Source organism: Dermochelys coriacea, chromosome 4 (genome assembly GCF_009764565.3).
Source record: "Dermochelys coriacea isolate rDerCor1 chromosome 4, rDerCor1.pri.v4, whole genome shotgun sequence".
Lineage (NCBI taxonomy): Eukaryota > Metazoa > Chordata > Testudines > Dermochelyidae > Dermochelys > Dermochelys coriacea.
In genome coordinates, this window is record NC_050071.1 from 100,888,561 (window position 1) to 100,912,923 (window position 24,363).

Sequence of the window (24,363 nt, forward strand, 5' to 3'; positions counted from 1 at the left end):
GGTAGGTACATTAGGTACTATCCCCATTTAGAGATGGATAAACTCAGGCACTATGGAGACTAAGCAAGACAGTGGTGAAGCTGGAAATAGAACCCAGGCATCCTAAATCCCCCGTTTGTTCTAACAACTGGAAAACACTGTGCCTCAATCTTCATTAAAACAGAAATCTAAACACAACCCCCCACTCCCAAACCAAAACGTATGCAACTGAGCTCTGCAAACAGTATCACAGATAGTAAATATGAAAAAGCAAATTGGGAAATGAGTACATTCTAAACCATTTTTTCAATGTTTTTTCTTGGAAGGGGGTTGGGGAGAATGCAGCTAACTTAGCCATTTTAAACTTGGAAAACGGCTATCCGGAAGAGGGGGCAAAGTCTGATTATCTGAGGTGCTGAGTCAGTATTTCCTGTAAGCCAAGGGGAGCAAGTTGATGATGCTTATCCCCATTCAAGATTAGGCCCATAACTGACCCTTTCATACCTAAGCAATAACATTTTCCAGTAAAACACCGAGAATCACCATAGCATTGCATAATATGCATCACCTCTGAGATGCTCTACTGAACAGTTTCTCGAATTAAAAGTGTTTAAAACAATGTTATTTTTAATGAAGATAACTAGTTATATGAACTGATGAGATGTGCCAAAATATGAACTATACAAATGTAGACTATCCATTCTACTAATTTTTGATATCAGCAGTTTTAACAACTGAATTTCCACTTGTGGTTCTTGGATAAGTCAATCCTCGCTCTGTAGCTATGCTGTTTCCTGACAGGAATAAAACACAGTTTAGATTTTTGGAAGCACATTGGACCAGAAAGGGTGTGTGGGGTAAATTTTTAAAAATGGTAAGGATAGAGATAATTTATGAGCATAAAGCTAATGGATTCTAGTATACAATCACTCCCATGATATTTTTAAATGCATTTTGTTAGGGCTAAAAATTCTAGCTAGATCTTGCCTTGCTCTTACATCTATATTCTCCTTCTCCTCCTCCCAGGTATATTTTAACTGCTATTCCTTTGAAGCTTAGCCAAAAACATTACTGTAAAATGTTTTGGAGTTATTGCCTTTTTGTTTTGATTATTGCAAGAAACAATTCTATGACATTTTAGAAAATGGGAAGTTCTTCTGTAGCACTCCTAAGATTGTAGGTAGATACAGCAACAAAACTGAGTAGCTTATTCTGTACTCTATGCATACACATAACTAGCATTAACTTTTTTTTAAAAAAGTTACATACATATAGGGAAATTAAAAAAGAACTGCCACCTATGTGGTTGATAACATTTTTCATTTCTAGAACTTACTTAAAGTTATATAAATGTAAGAATCTTTGTAGCAATTATATTCAGTTGATCTTAAAGGATTATTTTTCATATAAAATATAACTTATGCTTATACCTATAGTAAATTAATAATTTAGCTAACATATCAGTATTTGTTTTTAATAATAAAGTTCACAGGAATTAATGTTTTAAATCTTAACTATTTTAGCATGTGTGCGTCTCAGAGCAAGATATATACGGAACTCACAGAGCACTGTTAGGTAAGGAAATAATTATATTTATTAAAATTCTGAGTGATCAAGGCCACAGACTACTGATGGAGTTTAATATTTAACAGTATTTAGCATCTGCTGAATCTGATTAAGGCATGGATGTAGATAGAAATTCAAACACTTAATACGCAAGCTTATTTTATTGGCCTACAGTACAAAGTCCATTTGATTTCACTATGCTGTAGAAACATTTAGTGGTACAGCTAGACATCGGTGGAACCCTGGAAGAATTATCACAACATCACAATGTGTACATTAATTTTTTGAACTGCGTTCCAACATCAGTGAACAATAGTAGAATTCCTAGAACATTTTTCATCCAAGTAAAGTAATCTTATATTCAGTCAATATAAGGTCCTGAACCTACAGACATTTGTGTATGTGACTGCCTTCATGCACAAGATTAGGCCCATTGTGTCACAGTCTGCGAAAGTTTCTGCAGAACTGGGGCCTAACAAGTCTTTCTGTTTTTAAAACCATGCTGTATTGAGAAGGCCTAGGAGGATTGTAACAGAGTATTGGAAAGGTAAAATGAAGAAAGACTATCCAATTAAAATCTTAGTTTAGAGGAGAGAATTTTTTCAGAAAAATAGGAATCTGCAGAAGAATGAAACACCTTTGGGCTATAACCTAGTTCATTAAAACATTTTTCTCTTTCTTTCAAGACTCCAAGTCAAATGAAACACATTGGAAAAATGCCAATCTATTAAAACAGTAGTGCAGAAAAATAATGCAATAATTCTGAGCTGTTTGGGGAACTTCTTAGTATCAGTTTAGAAAAGTTAGAGCTTAAATTCAAAGTAATAAAGACTTCAAAAATTAGGATGATGACAATTATATTTTTAAAACAGTGGATTTGTTGGGGATTCAAATCTGCTCCCGAGCTCTTGAATTGCTTTGAATGAAAGGTTTTCATTGTTGTAACTAAACTGGCACAGATTTGACTTAAGTCAGCTATTCTTTTGTGCCAGACTGGAGAGGTTGTCTCATTTTTCTAAGCTTTCCTTCACTCTGAGATTTTACTTGCCATGTTCCTATTTGAACTGCAGAAAACATTAGTGATAAAAAAAGCAGAAGACAATGTTTTTCCTTACAGAATTTTTTCCTACTTAGTTTTGTAATCTTAAAAAGTAAAAGAAGAAATGCTAAGTATGGAAAACCTTAAAAGTCAATGAAGGTATAAAGAAAACAGAAAAAAGTATAACAAATTTCTCAGTTCAGATTATACATATAAAAATCATCCAAAACATAGTCAACCACTTTCTACATTATATTAGGCACATAAAAAACTGAAACAAAAAGGGCAGGCTATGACATTACAGATCAATGTAAAATAAGAATATTCTGTCAATCAAACAGACACAAATAGCATATACAATACAACCCAGTTATACTGAAACTTATACAGTGTGCTAGTGACTGCACTTCAAGTAAAGGGAAAGTCACTTTCAGGTGAATCTCATTCCTCTTATATTGAAGCTTCATTTGTCTTCTAGAAGAGTGAAACTTCATTATGAATTAGTTTTAATCCCTCTGGAATGCAATAATTATCATGATCAGATTGATAAGAATTGATACTTTTCAAAAAGATTGTCACTATCCCCTACTACTCCACAGTGGCCTAGAAAAGCTGGCCATCACATAGGGGGAGCAGTAAAAGAAAAATCTCTTTCTACAAGAACTCCCAACAGTAATCAAGAGAAGTGGTTTGTGATCTTGCTCCCCACTAGGCGTGACTACCTGGCCTTCCAGAACCTCCAGTCACAGCAGCCAGTGTCTCTGAAGCCTGCAGTTCCAGGGGGTGAAGAAAGGTCTCCCATAAGAGATCTTTTCCTACTGGTAGATCCCGGTCTTCTACGTAGGAACTTGAACAACAGTGATGGTTTGTGTGAAAGATGTACCTAAAGATGGCTCCAAATCAGCAAACGACTTAATAACGTGGTGAGCTTTCCACTGAAGCCAATAGCGCTACTCACATGCTCAGAGTTAAGCATGGGATTAAGATCTGAACTGAACTGAGGGTTGTTAAAGAATCCCACCATTGTCCTGTGACTGCAGAGGTGGTAATGGGCCAGTATACCTTGATTGGTCCCTTACACTATCTGCTAACTACTTATGCTAAAAAATGCGTTCCACCTTGCATTTAGCTGTGATACTAGGAGTAACTTTCTTAGACCTGAAGAAGAGCTCTTTGTGGCTGAAATCCTGTCTCTCCCACCAACAGAAGTTGGTCCAACAAAATATATTACCTCACCCACCTTGTTTCTCTAATGTCCTGGGACTGACATGGCTACAACAATACTGCATACCCATCAAACACACACCCCTTAACTTTACAGTGACAATATAAAAATGTTTTCTGTTTTGTAATGCTAAAAATAGAGGATCTCCTGCCAATATGCAAGGAACATTTTACAAGTAAGAGAATAACGCAAAATACCTTAGAATATAATTAACTCCAATTTAGAGTCAATTGTAGATTGCTGAAATACTACAGGATACTATATCACCGCAGAAGATTAAATATTAATTGCTACATTCCATAAAAAAAGTTTGTGGTGAAACAACTTGATTACTTGACAGGCTTAGTTGTCCAGTTGAAGTCACATGAGAAGGATGACCAGGATTTAACCTGAAATACTATATAATTTCCCCCAAAGCATTTTTATTATTCATGCTTACAAGATGAGATTTATTTACAAGTGCGCTAGTTACAAGATACCTCAAGGTATCATGTAGCTAGGGCACTTTATCTTAAAAAGTTGCAAACCAAATAGTTTTGGAGACTGCTTTGGGACACAAAGGTTGTTCACTTCAATTCCAGAAGAAAGTAGGCACCGCAGAAAAAAAGCAATTTTGGCAAGTAAATTGTCAGTCTTTGCCCAAGCATTTAACAAATGCTTGCAACAAATATTCACCTTATTTAGGTGGAACTGAGATTAACACAGTAACTAGATCTATTATATACCATCATTTAAATGTTTTCTTCATATAATAAAATGTGCACAATAATTCAATGCCACTGAGCATATGGGCCAATAGTAGGATGACAAAATCTTTGGGTGTGTGCTTTAACCATCTGAGAAGTGTAGCTAATTCTTTAAACCACATACCTTGAAACAAACTTTGGTGTTAAAACTTTGTAATTTGTTTCCTTCCCCCACCCCAAACTTGTTAATGTCATAAGCTAGTGGTGTTTTTGACATAATTTTGCATATACAATACATAGTGCATTCTGACATATTTTAATCTGGTTTTGCTATTAAAATAACTAATGATTTTTAATAGTTTCATTTTGTTTGATTTCTTACAATGCTATCAAAAGCAGCAGATACAATATGTATAAGGTCTGATTTGAAAGGCTCTGAGCACTGTTGGCTCCCAGTGAAGTTAATGGAATGCTCATCTCCTCTGAGAATATGGACAATAGCTCTTCTGCTACCAATCCCATGAGAGATGGTTAAGAAAGTTAGCTTGCTTAGGTCTGGTCTACACTTAAAAATTAGATCAACCTAGCTACAGGGCTAGGCCCCGAGTGCAGTAGTTAAACTTGACCTAACCCCTGTTGTAGATATGGCTAGGTCAATAAAAGAATTCTTCCATCAACCTAGCTACTGTCTCTTGGAGAGGTGGATGAACTACATAGATGGAAACCCTCTTCTGTTGACGTAGGAAACATTTACTCTAGAGCGACACAGCTGGAGGAAAGACAGCCCCTTAGTCGCTATGCTACTTTTCTTGCCATGCTCTCTTCACACTGAGATCCCCACTCTCTTTAAAGGGGGTACAGGCCAACTGTCTGCTAAAGCCATGTCTACATTTCAGTATAATTATGGAACTGTAGCTATGCTGCTGTAACCCTGCAGTGTAGATACAGACTACAGAGATGGAAAGGGTTTTTCGTCACTGAGCAATGGTAGCATTATTCCATCAACCTAGTTATGTCGACACTGGAGGCTAGGTTAGCATAGTGATGGTACTCAGGGATATGGATTTTTCACATCCCCAAGCACTGCAGCTATGTTGACCTATATTTTAAGTGTAGGCCAGGCCTAAGTAATTCCTGATGGCCTAGCTCCAAGGGAGCTGCACTACCAAGGACAGCTGGGAAGACCAGGCTCTCAAGGGTTTGGGGGGCTAAATTGCCAGTTTGACCATAGAAGTAGACTCAAAAATTTCTACTCTCCTGAGGAGGAGCTGAGGAATCTCTGAGAAGGGAACTTCACTGAATTTTCTTTCCTTCTTTTTACCTTCTTCTGAGATCACTGAATTTTCTTTCCTCCTTTTTACCTTCTTCTGAGATAACCTATAATCAGGCCCGAAATTATTTCCTTTTCCTAGCTACACTCATTTAATCCAGTAAGTAAAAGGACAACATGCATATTTAATAAAAGGGAATAGCTCTGTGATGGGTTGCCAGAATGGTGGCAGAAAGTAATCTGCAGGACAGTTTGAAGTCCCAGCACAGGAAAAGTACAATTTATCTTCAAATGGCACATGGAAGAGCAACATCCCACCCTTGGACTGGATTACTTAACTAAAGAAACACTCAAAGGGTATGTCTACACTAGAAATGTACGTGGACCTATTAGGTTGATTTACAGCCACTGTGGCGGTGCATGTCCACACCACCCTCATTCGGTCAGTGGTGCGCGCCCTCACCAGGAGTACCTCCACCAACCTAAGAAGGGCAGTTTGGGGAGCTGAGAACCCAGTCTCCCCTCTTCTCCCACCACCATCCCCACACTGGGAGCCAGGCAGCCATGTCAATTTCAGGCTCACGCCACCAGGGCTTCTCCCCCGGCTCCCAGCCAGGAGTGGGGTCCATTCTCCACCCCACCCCAGAAGCGGGTGGCAGATGGGCTCTATCTGCCTGGCAGGGACGCAATGTCTACACAAACACTGCGTTGCCCTAACGACACCGACATAAGCCTTACATCTCTCGTGGAGGTGAAGTTATTATGTTGGTGTAGTAGGGCACTTGCATCAGTGGGAGGAAGGCTATAGTGTTGACACTGATATAATTAGGGCAACATAAGCTTCCTTGACCTAACTGTGTAGTGTAGACCAGCCCATAGTATTTGTCTGTTGACTAACTTCCTATTCCTCACTGCTTGAACAGGCATTTCCCTGCCTCTGCTTAGAAGACTGCAAAGTAAACAACACAGCAAAAAAGTAAATTGTGTTTCTAAAATTCAAACAGTTTAAATAATCTAAAGGTATTTTAGCAACCAACATAAATAAATGCATTTAAAATTGGATTTAAATTGATCGTGCCCCTTTTACATTTTTTAACTGGTAAAGGCAGCAAACTTTTCGCTGAAAGCTGCTTTTCAAAGGCTTTCTCCCAAATATTACAAACAACAATATCCATGACAACTTTGTTTCTAGGGCCTCAAACTGACCCTTAAGTCTTGTATAACCACTGTTGGCAGGAACAGCAACAGCCAAAACAGAGATGATCTAATTTTATAAGCTTCTCATTACCAGCTTTCACATAAAATACACAGTCCAAATTTTTCCCTTTGCAACTATTTTCCAAGTACACGAAAGCAGAGGCCTATGGCACCAGACTCACCCAGAACAGCCTAGCAGAACCTTAGTTCCTTGCCTAGGGCCCAGATGTCCCTGCAAGGTGTTTATTCTTTTCCCCTCCCTCCCTCTGCATAGCTCTCATGGTAAGTCTCAAATATCACCATGAAAAGTAAACATGGCGTTGGCATCCTGACCAATGTAAGCAACACTAATGGCACTGTCTCCAGAAAGAGAAAATAATGCTACTAATGTGCAAATTTAGCTATTGCTGTTTTTCAGGTATTCCATTTCACAGCAGTTCTCCGAGGAGGCCATGGCCCTGTGAAGTTCACAGGAGTTTTGCTATTGATTTCATTGGCAGCAGAAGCAATCCCTACATGGCAATCAGGGTGATAACATGTTTGAAGACTTACCAGTGAAATAGGTTCCATGGCTTCTTGCTTGATAGGGACTGGGTCAAACATTAGCATCTTTTCAGTGAAATCTTCTGATGTCTGTGTAGTCCTGGGCTACAGGGAGGGGAAAAAAACCCACCAAGTTAAATTGTAGGAATGGCTAGAATCAAGTTTCTGATTTTTTTTTTGACTCATTAGACCATAAGATTAGATGTATTTGATCTAATTCTTCCAAATCTAGAGATAAGCTTTATGTTTTCAAATATTCTATTACAATAAAACTGTTTGGTGGTAGGATATAAAAGTTACTTTGTAATTTCAGTAAAACTCTATGATCAGAATATATTTAGGCGTAGTCCAGTGGATGATCGATCAAAAAGTATCAAACAGGGGTTGGGCTGAGGACTACGGCTGGGGGTACAGGCTCTGGGGTGGGGCTAGAGATGAGGAGGCTCGAGGATGGGGCAGGACGGTTCGGGTGTTGAGGGTGGTGCAGGCTCTGGGACGGGACCGTGGGCTGGAGCAGGGGGTTGGGGTGCGGGGGGGGGGGGGGTATGGGGTCCCAGCGGTGCTTACCACAGCTCCCGGGAAGCGGCCACCGGGTCCTTACAGCCCCTAGACACATGGGTGGCCAGGGAGGCTCTGCGCACTGCCCTTTACACCCACAGACACTGCCCCAGCAGCTCCCATTGGTCGCGGTTCCCAACCAATTGGAGCTGCGGAGCCGCCCCTCGGGGCAGGGGCAGTGCGTGAAACCTCCATGGCCACCCATGTGTCTAAGGGCTGCAGGAACCTGGTGGCCACTTCTGGGAGCCATACCGAGCTAGGGCAGGCAGGGAGCCTACCTTAGCCACGGGCCCCTGTTGCACTGCCAACTGGAAATTTAATGGCCCGGTCGGCAGTGCCAACTGGAGCCGCCAGGGTCCCTTTTCGACTGGGCGTTCCACCTGGCAAACCTAGATTAAGTTTTTGTTTAGCCGAAGAGACAGTGAACATGAACAGATCTGAATCAGATTCAGGAAGGATGGCAGCCCAATACTTGCTAGTCTCCAGTCAGTAAGCCTGATGACAATATTGATAACACTCTGGTGCTTTGACACCTACTTCCATGCAAGGAAGAAATTAAAAACAAAGCTAATTTGGAGAGGTACAACAGACAGACTCCCAATCAGACATCACAACTGATAATTCAACTATTTCACCAAAAGGAACTATGACAACTCAACCACTATTTTGAAACAACTGTACATTTCCAAGAGTTTCCTTATTAAAAACAAGATTTCAGAATGTAGATTGTGTTCTGTGTAGCCCAAATTGCTTTAAAAAGGGAGCCATCTACTTTGTTAGCTTGTTCAAGCCTATTTCCATTTATAGTAACTTAACTATCGCAGGTAATAACCATATTTACACATTTACCAAGGGTGACAATTGTGGAGGAAGGATGGGAAGATCTCAGGGAGGACCAGGAGTCTTTGGAGCGGGACAGAGTAATACTAGAGAGGATACACGGTAAAGCCAAATATTTTAGACAAGTAAAGGAAGCTAATACTCAAAGATATTAAAACTGTTGACAAGTTTTTATAAAAAACATTTAATATCATTTCTGAGAATGCAGATATCCTGTATGACAAGGCAGAGCCACTTCCAGAGTACAGCCTGGAGGACTGACAGAGTATTCCAGTTAACAAGGAGAGTATGGGATACAACTTCACTATCCCAGACAAATTGTATGTCCTGTACAGTATATGCAGTTTTCAGAGTAGCAGCCGTGTTAGTCTGTATTCGCAAAAAGAAAAGGAGTACTTGTGGCACCTTAGAGACTAACAAATTTATTTGAGCATAAGCTTTCGTGAGCTACAGCTCACTTCATCGGATGCATGCAGTGGAAAATACAGTAGGGTGATTTTATATATACAGGGAACATGAAACAATGGGTGTTACCATACACACTGTAACAAGAGTGATCAGGTAAACTGAGCTATTACCAGCAGGAGAGAAAAAAAACAAAACAAACCCACAAAACCATTTTGTAGTGATAATAGTATATGCAATGTTGTAGCTTTGTTGGTCCCACAATAAAAGACAGGCAAGGTGGGTGAGGTAATATCTTTTATTGGACCAACTTCTGTTGGTGAGAGAGACAAGCTTTCAAGCTCTTCAAGAGGACTGTGTAAGCTCGAAAGTGTGTTTCTCACGAACAGAATTTGGTCCAATAAAAGATATTACCTCACCCACCTTGTCTCTGTACCGTATATATATAAAAACTGATGTTAAGTATTAAACAAATTCAACTGCATCCAGTAGGTGGCACTAGAAATCTGTAACAGATAAAATGCTACTCTACTCCATCAAGACAATTCCACTGGGTATAAAGCTTACTAATATATTAAAAGGTTTAATTGTGTCCGGAATTTTTTTTCTTATGAATCAAACAGTTTAAATGGGACACAAGAATATATATGCCCCAAATTAGACCAATTCCAACAGTTCTACATTAATGAGCAATCATGCAATAGTCAGTGTGTACGCACTGGAGAAAACAATTTGAGATACATGAAAGAAAGAAAGAGAATGAATTGTTTCAAGCCTACCAGGGATTTATTTTATAAATCAAGGGCAAAGTTTAGCAATTTATGGAAAATACTACAACAGTATACTTTCTAAGTACTTGAAATGAACAAAGCTTGATTTCTAAAGAACAGACTAAAGCATCACTGAATACAAGCATGAATATAATCATCCCAATAAACGGGAAGGGCCTGATCAAACCAAGCTGAGAAAAAGAGAAACAGATACAGTAGTTCAAAGAAACTGCCAATTTTGTCTAAATTAGAAGTAAGTAATAGCTTTGAAAGATAGAAAATTTTATAATTTGGATGTGTCTATGTACATTTGTCAATAATACCTGTGAGAAAGTTGAAAAAACAATTATGCAATGTTTCCTGCAACTTCAGGGAATCACTTAAATTAGGTATTTTTCTGATTTTAAGCATTTCATACAATTTTCTGACAAATTAAATTTTCCTAGTCACTTTCATGTGAAGAAACTTTGCCTATACGTGACTTCCCAAAGACACAGATATATGCATCTCACAATACATGAATAGATAAAAGATATCCCACAATGCAAAAACAACCCAAGCCTATACTGCATGCCAGTCTTCATATATACGAGAATTAGTAAATATTTACTTTCAGGTTTCCATTTTTTTAATTTAAATGTGTTTTGGTGAAGTGACACCATCAACTTGTAATCTAATCACTTGAAGGGAAAAAAAAAAAAGTTTAGTAGTTTCAGATAATACGCCTTCCCTCGCCCCCCAACCTGTTCCCTCTGCCATTTTTTGCAGTTTTGAAAATCACATTTTTCTATTTTTAAGGTTTGTTTTTTTCTCTACTGCTGCTATATGACCTACACAGAAAATCATAGAAAGTGACTAAGACCCATATCCTGTAAACACTTAGCATACACCTAACTTTACATATTTAAAAGTTACATATATTTGCAGAATTAGGGGCTAACTGACTGTACAGAGGTTACAATGAAACTGACAATAGAAAGTGTTTTGCAGAGAGTAAAAGTGAAAAATTCTTTGTCTTTCATAAAAAAGAAAAGGAGTACTTGGGGCACCTTAGAGACTAACAAATTTATTTGAGCATAAGCTTTTGTGAGCTACAGCTCACTTCATTGGATGCATTGAAGTGAGCTGTAGCTCACGAAAGCTTATGCTCAAATAAATTTGTTAGTCTCTAAGGTGCCACAAGTACTCCTTTTCTTTTTTGCGAATACAGGCTGCTACTCTGAAATTTGTCTTTCATAGTCATCTAAAATAGTAGTTAAAATTTTTACTTTTATTGCTGTATCACAGTATATAAGTTGAGTGTCCCTTTAATGTTTATACTGTTCTTTTACTGTACTATTTCTACCTAAATAGTAAGAGAGGCTGATTTTGGACAGAGGACAATACATTATGCATGATCTTTTGGTCCTGCAAGGCTGCGTTATACGTCTGTATTTTGTGTAATATGGTGTAGCTCCACTGGAATCAGTTTACTCCAGCTGAAATTACGAATTTGACACTGACACTTACGAAATTATTGTTCTGGGATAAACTCTAAGGGTGAAAATAAACGCATGAAACAATGATCTTTGTATTTAAAAGAACAATGCTTGAATGGAAGAAAGACACACTGGTTGCAAAGCCTGAATTTATTTCAAGTAAGTAAACAAAAAAAAAAATTGGATTTTGTTAGTTATTTATGATAATATTTTATAGTAAAGGTTCTGTAGTATACTTGTAAAAATCATACACATGTAGGTATGCGAGATCTCACTATACTCCCCTGCTATTAAATGTTTGAGAAGCAGTGGGAGACTGCCTTATTTGTTTCAAACATAAGGTGTGAAGAATAGCAGGGATCTGCCTACACACTGATTTAACAACATACTTGTTTCACAGCCCACAGCTTGTTTAGTAAATAAGAATAATTTATAGAAAACTAAAGTATCCTCTCAAGTACCTGCGGCACCCTCCAGACAGCAAAGCAAGGAGAAACCATAAAATTCACACAAACTATATTAATAAATAAAAATCAAAAGAATCGTCTTTCTCTTTCTCAAATTAGACGAGCTATTTTGCATTGAAGTGCTTTTATGTGGGTAAAAGAATTTATGTTATATGTAATCTGAAACTAAATAATTAACTGCAATGCAGTAGGCAAACATTCCACCCTCTCTCTCTCTCTTTGCTAACAAGCCACCCAGTTTTACTTTCCTGCCTCCTCCCATTCACTCCACCCTATGGATCTTTGCCAAGGCAGTCCAACTTGTCCAAACAGGACATGGCTTTTGATAAGATTCTGCTCACACCCTGTATTTCTAAAAGACAAGCCAAGCAATTCATTTTTGTATGTAAATAAGGACAGGTGCAAAGATAAAGTCCAAGCAAAGTCCCTCAACAATTTCACAGCTAAAGCCAAGCGAAAAGACAGCAGGTAAGAAAAAGACAACCCCCTGCCCTTTACTAAAGGAAAACACTATGTTTTCCTATCCTAAATCCTATCCAATATTCAGTGCTCCATCTCTTCTGAAAGCAATTTTTACAATCAAAATAGTTAATTTTCTTGTCAACATCAGAGACTTCTCCGTTTTAACTTCTTGACATGTATGGTTTAATGTGAGTAAGAGTACTTAACATGTGTTCCAGCAATAAGGATTTGTACAGACTGTTTACTCTGGATGAGATTTGCCCATGGGTATAGCAGCCACAGCATTATACCACTTGAACACAGGTGGAGGGCAGCCACAAAACAGAGGGGTTCTGCATACCCACACATTGGTCCACAAGCACCATATAGTTTTCTGTGAGGGGAGGTGGTTTTGGGTTGGGGGCTGGTCTTAAAAGCCACACAGATCCAGCAGTTACAAATCCCCAAGAGAGATGCACAAGGGCTTTGGCCCATGTTCTAGTTAAATATCTGGAATAGTGGTGACCAATGATCTGATCCACACAATGGCTAGGGGTGGTGAGAACAGATTCTGCCCCTCCCATCCTCAGCACAGTACCCCACAAAAAGCTTGTTTTTTCAGTTTTTGTGTCAGGGGGCAATAGGAGATGCCACCCTATTGCTGTGTGAGGCTCAATCATTGTTCAGAAACTGCTAAGTATTATTGGTATAATTACAAAGTAACTTAATGATTGCCACTAAATCAACACTATATTAGTGCCCACCACTGCAGCTTTTGCTAGTAGATTTGTAGTAATGTATCTACAAGGCAACTTGAATCAAGTGCTCACGGTTTTGGAGTCATGGCTCTTTAGAACCAATTCTCATGATCTGAAACTACGTCTTCTTTCATGAATCTCAAGCTAAAAACTCTCTCCCCTTCCCCCCCCCCCCCCCCCGATATTAAGGAGAAGTGATAATATTGGAAGAACTATACTGATGATATCGGGAGGCTTTCTGATACCGAATGAGAAATAATCTTCAATGGAGCCTTAAAAGATAGCAGAAACTGGTTCTCCTCTGTTGAACTTACAGGATTCCCTGGAAGGGGTAAAGGAAATCCCCTCCATAACTGGCACCAAGATTTCTTTGTACTCATAGTAGTAGTAGTTGCTCCTCAAGGCCCTGGATCAGCAAAATACATAAGAACGTACTTGGACTTCCATGGGAAGTAAGCATGTGCTTTAAATGCTTTCCCTCATCTAGCCCCAAAATAGCACCAGCCACAGAAAATCTCAAATTTAGATTAGCCATTAGATTCAGTCAGAGAGAATAAGAGTGAGAAGAGTGAAAATCCAGGGTGTGTCTGCACTACAGAGACTATATTGGCATAGCTATATCTCCATAGCTATGCCTGTGTAAACCCGTAGCGTAGATACAGCCTACACGGATGGAAGGGGTTTTTCAGCCAGTGTGGGAACATCATCCCCACCCCCAACGATGGTGGCTACATCAATGGAAGCATTCTTCCATCAACACAGCTGTGTCTACAATGGGGTTTAGGTCAGCATACCTATGTCGGTCATGGGTGTGGTTTTTTCACATCCCTGACTTATGTAGCTATGTCGACCAAACTTTTAAGTGGAGATGGAGACCCAGAGACAGCACTGCTGGGGAAAGGATCAAAGCAGTATGGCCCACAAAGAGCCATGCTGGGGAAAGTTATAAGGAATTGGCTGTGCAACAAGAGAATTTCTGCTAATGGGTAGACTATTTTTTTTTTTAAATAAAAAACACAGTTCAGAGTAGCAGCCGTGTTAGTCTGTATTCGCAAAAAGAAAAGAAGTACTTGTGGCACCTTTCGTGAGCTACAGCTCATCCGATGAAGTGAGCTGTAGCTCACGAAAGCTTATGCTCTAATAAATTTGTTAGTCTCTAAGGTGCCACAAGTACTCCTTTTCTTTTTGCAAAAAACACAGTGGATTTCTAATGGGAATTGGAATAACTCCTGAAACATGCTAATACAGTACTGAAATACAGAAAAGGCACATCACAATCTGCCCATTATTAGAAATCACTTTGTTTGGTCTAGAACTACTTTAACATATTAATTTGTCAGAAGCTAAGGTGACCAGACAGCAAATGTGAAAAATCAGAACAGGGAGTGGAGGGTAATAGGAGCCGATTTAAGAAAAAGACCCAAAAATCAGGACTGTCCCTATAAAATTGGGACATCTGGTGACCCCACATGTAGCAGACTAGTCCGTATTTCATTGAAATTTACAGCTATGCTGTTAGGCACACTCCACAGCAGTATGGCTGAAAAAACACATTTTCCCCATATTAAAAAAAAAAAAAAAAATCTTAGAAAACAGTTTCTAAGGGTATTCATAAAAGGTATTTGTTTTTTGAGTCTGAAGTTTCCACTGAGGAAAACAAACTTTGCATCCATACACCTTATGGAATTCCTATTTTATATCTACTGGCCCTAAAGAAGAAAGACAGAGAACAGATCTTTAGCCACCTCCTTAGACAAGACTGCATACAATACTCTCCCTTATCAGGGCAGACTGCTGTCTGGTTTCCTGTCTCAAGCTACTGCTTACAAGGAGAAAATAGTTTAGTAAAGAGAACAGATCAGACCTCTGAAAATAAGTGAAGTATGCAGAATGGTATGACAATCTTTCCCTTCCAAACTGAACCTTTAAAAAAAAAAAAAAAGTTAATTTTAAAGAGAATTTGAAAGAAAAAATAAAAGTAGCCTTTGTTCTATTCGGGAAGACTGGCTGGGAAACAGAGAGACAGAAAGAGTGTGACAGACCTCAAAGCTAATTTTACATGCATAGAAATCAGGATCTGAAAATCAGGTTGAGTCTCTTAAAAAAAAACAACAACAACAACAACAACAACATCAGGATACAAAATATCACCCTTTAATATTAAGGTACAAGTCTGCTCTGTTACTTTCTCAAACATATTCCAGACAGACTTTTACACCTTTGACCACATTGGGCAGAGCTAAAAATCTCTAACTATTAAGTGACGAAAAGTACATTAACAAATAATAGTTTATGCTCTTAATTTCAATGAAGATTTGAAAATAGGAAAGAAATGTTCATGAGCATGTGTGTGTGTATGTATCTAGGGAAATGAAGAGAGAGAAAGTGGATGGTGGCAATGGAAGAATCATTAAATAAACTTGGACTCTAAGTGTGGAGGTTTTGTCACTCTTTCGTGTACCAAAGTTTGTTAGCAACCTCTCCAACTCCCCCCCCCCCCATCTCTTTACATTATGGCTTACTTTAGTATTTAAAATCTGTTAGAGCTTTATCTTTCTATTTAGCTAACACACACTTATACTAGTTTCCCTTGGGACAGATCAACAATGGCTATTAAATCCCTAAAAGGAAACCTTGGCATTAGATAAAACATTAGAAATGAAGGGTTAAATCTGTTCCTAAACTAGCTCTGCCAAACTTCACATTTTGGATTGGAAGCAACTAGCTTTGGAATGAAAACACAAAGCTTCAATACTGGCTGCATAGAAGAGTTTTATTTTTGAAAGGACCTCCTGCTAGCTATGTCAGTTAATTTAAAAAACTTATTCTAGAAAATGCAGAATTTTGTTGTAATATGAAGCTCAGTTTCAGATTTTATAGAAACTTGACTACAGAAAGTTGTGACTAGCAAAATTTACTATACTTACACACTGGTTCCCAGTAGTAAACTACTAGTTCAACACCTTTTGCTGATCCAGGGAGAAAAGATGAAATATGACTGAGGCTCAAATCCTGTACAGTTTAACTAGTAGCTAAATTACAATATTTATTCAGGTTTCAGAGTAGCAGCCGTGTTAGTCTGTATTTGCAAAAAGAAAAGGAGTACTTGTGGCACCTTAGAGACTAACAAATTTATTTGAGCATAAGCTTTCGTGAGCTACGGCTCACTTCATCAAATGCATCCGATGCATCTCTAAGGTGCCACAAGTACTCCTTTTCTTTTTGCGACTATTTATTCACTGTGCAATGACAACATACTGTACATAATTTTCTAATAGCAGTAAAAGAACAAAAGTAAAAATCCCTGAAATAGAGGAAATAAAATTAAAAATACAACTTACCAAAATTATTAGCTTGGGTGTTCACTTGAAATAATTTTCTTACAATTTGTATTTCTGAAGTGACAAAAAGCAAAATAATGTAAGTATCCATATATAGTATATATGCATTTCATAGTGTTACTACTTATAATTTAGTTATCCGTGTTCACTAAAAGTGTCTAAGTCCTATTTTGCTTTTGAAAAAAATATTTCAAGTGTGTTCAATATAAACTTCCCCCCTTTTAAAGCTTAACATCTAAAAGCCAGCAGCAGCAGAAGAAAAATTTGAAAAATTAATTAAATAAAAAGGACATATTTAAAGATGGAAACATTTCTGTGTGCATGCAAGAAAACATGTATTTTTTCAAACATACGTGAGAGAGAAAGACAGTCCATCTCCTATTTTCATATAATTTCTCATTAATTTAGGGCCTGATCCAAAGCCCTTTGAAGTCAATGGGAATCTTTCTATCAATTTCAATGAGCTTTGGCTCAGGTCCTTAGTTCTTCTACAGTCAGATGGAGAGTAACAGAAAGATTTATTATGTCCTCTTTTTGAATTTCCTCTTGATGTTTCTCTTTGTCGGTCCGCAGCAGACAAAAGAAAAAAAAATCTGGCATCAAAGTAGAAAAAAACATGTACTTTACTTTACTTCAAAAAGTGCTCAGAATTTAGCAAAATATAGGACTGCCATACCCATTTAATCCAAAGAAAGTTGTTAGTGTCTCATTTTCCTGCATTAAATCTGGAAGAGTATGGATCCTTGAATTCAGGTAATAGTACGATCTTTCCTCTCTTCAGAAAAATGGTACAATTCTAATCTTGATCAAAACTGGAACAGAAAATGATCACGGTGGTATCTTCAGAACAGATATGGGAAAAAGCCAATAGGTTTTCACAGAAATTAATATATAGGGCTGGATTCTCTTCTCACTTGCAGTGGTATTATACCACTGCAACTCCATTGACTTTAATGGAATTATTCCAGACTTACATTGGCACAGGTGAGAGGAGAAATCAGACTCAATTTTTTGAGAGTCAAACACAGGTTTTTAGAAAAGGGAATGAAACTCATTCACCCATGTAAATATATTGGAGTAGAGGGTGTGTGTTAAAAGGTTAACTCAGACTTCTCATGCTGACATAACACAGGCATCTTAAGCAATCACGAGTGTGTAGAGACATGATAACTCACTGGGTGGAGACTGGGAGTTGCAGGGCAGTGACAAGGGGCCTGGACTGGGCTACTGGTCTACTAAAAAAACAGCCTGAAACAGGAAAGAGCACACATATGCCACTTGGAATGTATGACGCAAACCCCAGCCTTGAAACAAAGAACAGGAAACAGCTCTGCTGGCTGTGCTGGAGAGAAAGCACAGAGAAACATTTAGACGGCCCTCTCTGACCCTATATTCATGAGCAGCTGGAGTTTTTTTAAACAACAACAGTGGGTGGAGGTGTTTGTTCATTGGGTGTGAATACAAACACTATCTTTATACAGGAGACCTGCCCTACAAACAAGCAAATATCTACACTTAACGGAGGAAGACATGTGATTTTAGACACCACAGGTCATGATAATTAACCTCAGCCTTCCCTTGGATTTCTTTTTTGCCACTAAACTGCTAATATTTAACTACAGCTGAATTTTATATAACACCATACAGCTAACTCTTAGCCTAAAATTCTCTTCTTCAAAGAGAAAAACTGAATGATCGAATCATTACAAGAATTAATTTTTGAAGTACAGCCTATTTTAGAAATTAGCTATCTTCCCACTGCAAAAATTCAGTATGGTTTGGCAGCTGAAGACTGACATAATTTAATGCATGCAGTGTTGCTGTATCGGCTGGTCCCAGGATATTAGAGAGACAAGATGTGCGAGGTAATATCTTTTATTGGACCAACTTCTGTTGGTAAGATAGACAAGCTTTCAAGTGTACACAGAGCTCTTCTTAGTGCACTGATGACAGAACTTAAAATTTCAAGAGTTATTAAAGACTCGCTCTACTAAAACACATACTAATAACAACCCACACTAATTTTCACTTTTCTGTACTTTTGCTTTGCTTCACTTATAGAATGAGATTTTCACTGTAGAACCAGTTAACCACAAATATTTTTTTTTATTTTTGACAAATCACTAATACACATCACACTAAAACCATCAAGCTGTTTAAAGAAGAAAACATACTGAGAACGAGCTATGCAGGTGAGAAAGCATACCTCATCTACATGAAATGTATCAGAATAAGTTTATACTTGGTTTCATTCAGAACAACTACTTCACTATTCTTCCTTTTACAACATGCTTTGAACTAGTTCCGCACAGTGGGTCGGACAGCTTCTGTACCAGATATTATCAGACATGGGAATGTGTTACTGCAAGTTATGTGGATTAGCATCCTAGTAATGACAGTAACCACTGTATATTTCATTTTAGTAACTGCAGTTTCAGAAGTACATGAGATTACAACTGGTTACAGAAGAATCTACACAACAGTGTATGGTTGTACATTCTATAGTTATATTACCAGTTTCTTATTTTCTTCATACTTAACATTTGAAAAGGTAAGTATAAAAAGTATCTAGGTACTTGCTTAGCCCCTCATCACTGTAGTATCTGAGCACTTTCAACTGACTTAATTCACTTTTACAACATTACTTACCTGAACACTTTTGTTTTTGTAGTGCTGTAGTCATGTTGATCCCAGGATATTAGGGAGGCAAGGTGGGTAATATGGTTCTCACCCACCTTGTCTCACTTGTGGTTTTGGCTGATACTATAGCTGTTGTGTAGGTGTAGTGTATTTTCATAATATTGTAGGGCACTCTCATAACTGTTATATACTGACAACATTTCAGTTTCATCATAAAAGGAAAGGACCATTTTATATCTTCTTTCTCCACCCACCTCCCAACCCCAGGCTTTACCTACTATTATACATTAACCACTGTAGGCAAAACATATTTACCTGCTTGGATAAAAGGAAAGTATGCCACTCAACTAAACTCTGCTGCAGACTCTTGTATTTGAAAATATTAGTGCTATCGAACTAAATCATACATTTTAAAGCACAAGGGATAAAGTTAGTTTGAAGTAAGTGTCCCCAGGGTCAGACAGGATTATCAAATCCAGATGTGGTTCCTCTCATAAAAGAAGTTCCTTATACAACAACCAAGAGAGCACATCTTAAAACTATTCTATGGAAAAAATACATGCGTGAGCAGCAATTGTATTCTTTGTTTTCAATACAGATTAAAGAACATTTATGGGCATAAATTTCAATAAAACCAAAACCACAAAGTCCCTCCATCCATGACCCAAGCTTGGCTTTTCATAACAACACTACATTCAAAGTTGAGCCCTGTAAATTGTGACACTTCCTGAGTTTTCAAAGGGCCACTATGTAGAGGCAGAGCACAAGCAAACAATGCAGGTACAGTAAAATTGAATCAGGATGGATAAAGAAATTGATTTCTTCAAAGAATTTCTGAGTTAAAAAGAATGACAACTTGAACAATTCTAAACTGGGTATTACAGTACTCCTGATTTTGTGTTATTTTGTGTAGGATTTCAACATGGGGTCTTAAAGAACTTCTTTGTCTAGTCCATCCCCTCTTGCCTTCCCCTCCCCTTCACCCTCCCCCCAGCTATAACAGTTCTGTTTAAAATCTTACATCTGACAAAGATTGAAGATAAATATTCCTATTCCCATTTAAGTGTAGTAAAAACAACATTCATATAGGCAGGAAGTCAATTATAGATGTCAATTCCAATTCCCTATAAACGTTACTTTATATTTTAAGTGTCAGAGCCATCATAAATATTAGAGATTTTAACTTTTTCCTAGAAAAGCGTTAAACAAGACTAGATATGTTAATATTTTATTTTAAAAACATTTTAGGACTAATTTTATCCCTGGTGTAACTCCACCACAATCAGTCAAGTTATACCAGGGTTAACTTTGGCCACTAAACTATTCCACAGTGTTATGACCCTAACCACAACGGACTAGTGATAGCGTACTTTTTAAAAAACCCAACCAAAAAACACCCCAAACCTCTTCACTGCTGTTTCTCCCCACAGAAGACAAACATTTATAATCCAACAGACGTGAATGAACCCATTACACTGCCCAACTCAATTTTGTACTTTAATAGCATTAGCAAGCTCTGATGACGTTTTAAATTGTAGACTTGTCGATTGTACTGCAGTCCCCCATCTGCCAAAAGATGCTCTGGGGGTGAAACAACTGCTACTGAGTAGTCGGAGCCCAGGAGAACTTCTCATATTGCCCAAGTCAAGAGCCGGAAAGAAAGGGACTCCCTTTCCTATTGAGACAACGGAGCAAACATACACGTCTTGGGATCAGCACCACAGAGCCGAGCCGAGCCAAGGCCACGCCAGGTGTGTGATTTTTCTTACCCCAATCTCTGTACAAGCCAGTGAGACAGAGGAAAGCACCCCCCCCCTCCCAGCAGACCCCCTCTATTTTGTCCCACCCTCTCCTGCGAGCTTTGCAGCAATCACAGAAGCTGGGGATGGAAACATCCGCAGAAGACAACGCTCCTCGTCCCCCTACACACACACACACACACACACACACGTGACCTTGTTCCCTCGTCCCAGAAAGAGACAAAGTACCATCGGAGTTGGTAACCCCTCCTTCCGCCCTGTGCAGAAACGGATAATAAAGCACCACAGGAGTTGGGGACAGAAACATACGTTTCCTCCCCCCCCCCCCCCCCGAACAACTTTCGCACAAGTTAGAGCGGGACGGTCCGCGGCCGCAGCCCTGGGCCCGGCCCCCAGAGCAGCCCGCTCCCTCCGGAGCCTCGGCGGGCTCGCAGCTTTGCCCGCGCCCCGGGCGAATGCCCCTCCCCCCGCGCCCCGGACCTCTTCCAGCAGCGGGAACCTGTGGCACGTTGCAGGCAGGCGCGAGGAACGACCCCACTCCGCTCCCCGCGCTCACCCTCAGCAGCCAGGGGGCCGCCGCCGCCCCAAGCCCGGCGATGGGGGCTGCGAGACAGAGCAAAGCACGCGGCCCGCGTCCCGGCGGCTGAGGCTGTGCGCTCCGCGGTGGCCGTGCGTCTCTGGGCGAGGGGAGGGCGCTCGCTCGGCTCGCCCCGGCTCCTGGCGCGAGCCTCCGCTGTCACATGACGCCGGCGCCGCTCGCTCTGCCAGGCTCCCTCGGCCGGCGGGGTAAGGGGAGGGTCGGGGAGGGGAGCGCGGCCAGGGCGGCTCCCAGCCCGCTGGGTGGAGGCTGCGCTGGAGGGGCCGGGACGAGTCACCGGCTCGCACCGCCAGCCAGGCACGCCCTGCCCCCCGGAGGCAGAGACTCACAGACACTAATTATCCCCAGCACCGCCGCCGCCCGACCGGCCCTTCCAGCTGCTCCTGCGCCCCTCCCTCGCTGCGTGTCAGGCTGAAGCGTGCGCCGGGCACCCGGCGCCAACTACACCCCCGCCCCCCTCCCTTGGCCGCCCGAGCGGCAAAAGCTGCGGCAGCCGCCGAACAACCGCGCGGCGCGGCGTCCCCCGGGGCAGCAGCAAGGGAGGCGCTCAGGGGCGGGCTGCCGCGGCGCTGGCTTCGCAAACACGGGCTGGGCAAAGGCACCGGCACCCAGCCGCCCACGGAGCCGATTCTGCCGCCCTTTGCAAAGCGCCTGGCGCTGCGGCGGGGCACGGGCGGCGGAGCGGCAGCCGGCGCCGTGCAGGGCTCCTCTGGCCGGGCTGCTCGCGCTGCTGCTGGGGGCGGACCCTTCCCTTAGTTACCGTTGGCTTGGGGACTCATGTTCCATGCAGCGTGGCTGCCCCCGCTGGCCCTGTGTGGGGCTGTTTTTAGGACTGCTCCTCTGGGGCTGCGAGTTAGAGGACAGGGGCATCACATGCATGAAACAGACAAGACGTGTCGACTCATTGCTATTAAATAAAGAGGGAAAACAACGAAACCAGTTCCTTCAAATACCATTAGGGGCTGAGTTCTGCTCTCTGATAGACCAGTGTTATGTGCTCAGCAACTGAGCAAAGTGTCCAACTTTGAGTAGGTTTCAGAGGAGCAGCCGTGTTAGTCTGTATTCGCAAAAAAGAAAAGGAGGACTTGTGGCACCTTAGAGACTAACCAATTTATTTGAGCATAAGCTTTCGTGAGCTACAGCTCACTTCATTGAGTACTTAAGGGGTTTGGCCAAAGTGACCAGGTCAAGGCAACATAAGAAGTCCTGAATTATGCTCTTGGGCACCCCCATGTAAATCTTAAAGTCAAAGGAGTGACTCTGGATTTAGACTGCTGTCAGCGTATACTCTGACCCTTAAATGGGAAACTGTGAGAAATAACTCTTGTTATTCTTGTTAACTGCTGGAAATAGCCTGCCTTGCTTGCCATGAAACCATGAAAGGTTTTCCTCCTCCCCCCCCCCCCCCGCTGCTGGTGATGGCTCATCTTAAGGGATCACTCTCCTTACAGTGTGTATGATAAACCCATTGTTTCATGTTCTCTGTGTGTGTATATCAATCTCCCCTCTGTTTTTCCACCAAATGCATCCGATGAAGTGAGCTGTAGCTCACGAAAGCTTATGCTCTAATAAATGTGTTAGTCCCTAAGGTGCCACAAGTACTCTTTTTCTTTTTGTGAATATAGACTAACACGGCTGCTACTCTGAAACCTGTGAGAAATAAAACTCGCATCTCCTGACTTCTAGTACCATCCTTTAACAACAAGACCGTTATTGTTATTTATTTAGGGCCACGTTCTGAAACTCTTCTCCACAAACAGTCCCATTAAGGTCAGTGGAACAATGTGTGGCCTCACATGCTACCCAGCCTGAATAAGAGTGTCAGAATCCGGTCCTTAGTAACACTGGTGGGCTCAGCACTGTTCAGACTATAGAAGAGGATACTGTCCTTGCCCCAAGGAGATTACAATCAAATACAATACAGTACAAAAGTGATATTCAAGTTGAAGGTCCAAGGGTATTCAAATTTTAGAGTGACACAAATAATGGGACAAATTTTGCTCTCTCACACATGCAACCACAGCGTGAAAGTGGTATTTGCCCCATGTCTCCAATTTATCTGCATTTACTTAGGACAGAAGTCTCAGTGGAATCTGCTGAGTGCTCAGGACTTTTGAAAATCAGGTCACTTGTTTAGATGCCCAAATATGGATTTTAGAGCCTAATTTTAGGAGCCCATTTTTGAAAATATTGGCCTAAAGTTCCCAGTTTCATGGTTTAGACTATGATTCTGCCATTGAGTTGACACATTATGGCTAGGAATTGTAACTCTTTCAGTATGGTGTGTGAAATCATGCATTCCCCTGAGACACCTCTAATACCTAAAAATAAGACCAGGCAAGAGACAAATCCTGCCTTTACTTAGGCTCTGATGCTGCAGTAAGAGCTGTGTGGACAGATGAGCATTGGAGCATTCCGTGAATACAGTGGTTCTATGTATAGTTTTCTTATTGCAAGATCAGGGCCTTATTTTGTAAGTCAATGAGAGTTGCTGGGTACTCAGTACTTTTGAAAATCAGACCATGTATTTCACTACCTAAATAAGGACTTTAGGCATGTGTTTTTCAGAAGATTGATTGTAATGTATTCCATTCCCTTTGATTTTTATAATAATATTATAAAAGCAACACTAAGACCTAAAGGCAAAAAACCCTAGTTGTTTAAGCATTCTACTGTTTGCTTTGTTTACAGACACATTACAATCCATGCTTTTTAAGTTCAAGGATATTTTAATGTATTCTTTGGCTCATCTTAGCACATTCTCTAGGCAAATATGATATTTTAAAAACTGAACTAGGCACC

General features: G+C 40.3%; 1 protein-coding gene across 7 annotated transcripts in view; it reads right to left on the minus strand.

The window, feature by feature from the left end:
* Positions 1 to 22,129, minus strand: part of KLF3 (Kruppel like factor 3) — a 34,119-nt gene extending 11,990 nt beyond the window's left edge. The window contains exons 1-3 of one of the 7 annotated variants that reach the window (XM_043513961.1): positions 21,891 to 22,129; positions 16,564 to 16,617; positions 7,515 to 7,605 (exon numbers count right to left, since the gene is read on the minus strand). In XM_043513961.1, coding sequence (XP_043369896.1) covers positions 7,515 to 7,571 — 57 coding nt within the window. In that variant the 5' untranslated portion in view covers positions 7,572 to 7,605; positions 16,564 to 16,617; positions 21,891 to 22,129. Of the gene's footprint in view, positions 1 to 7,514; positions 7,611 to 16,563; positions 16,618 to 17,239; positions 20,858 to 21,519 lie in introns of those variants that run through there. The other 6 variants (XM_043513960.1, XM_043513963.1, XM_038398117.2 and 3 more) reach the window with 6 other exon arrangements.
* Positions 22,130 to 24,363: the final 2,234 nt, after the last annotated feature.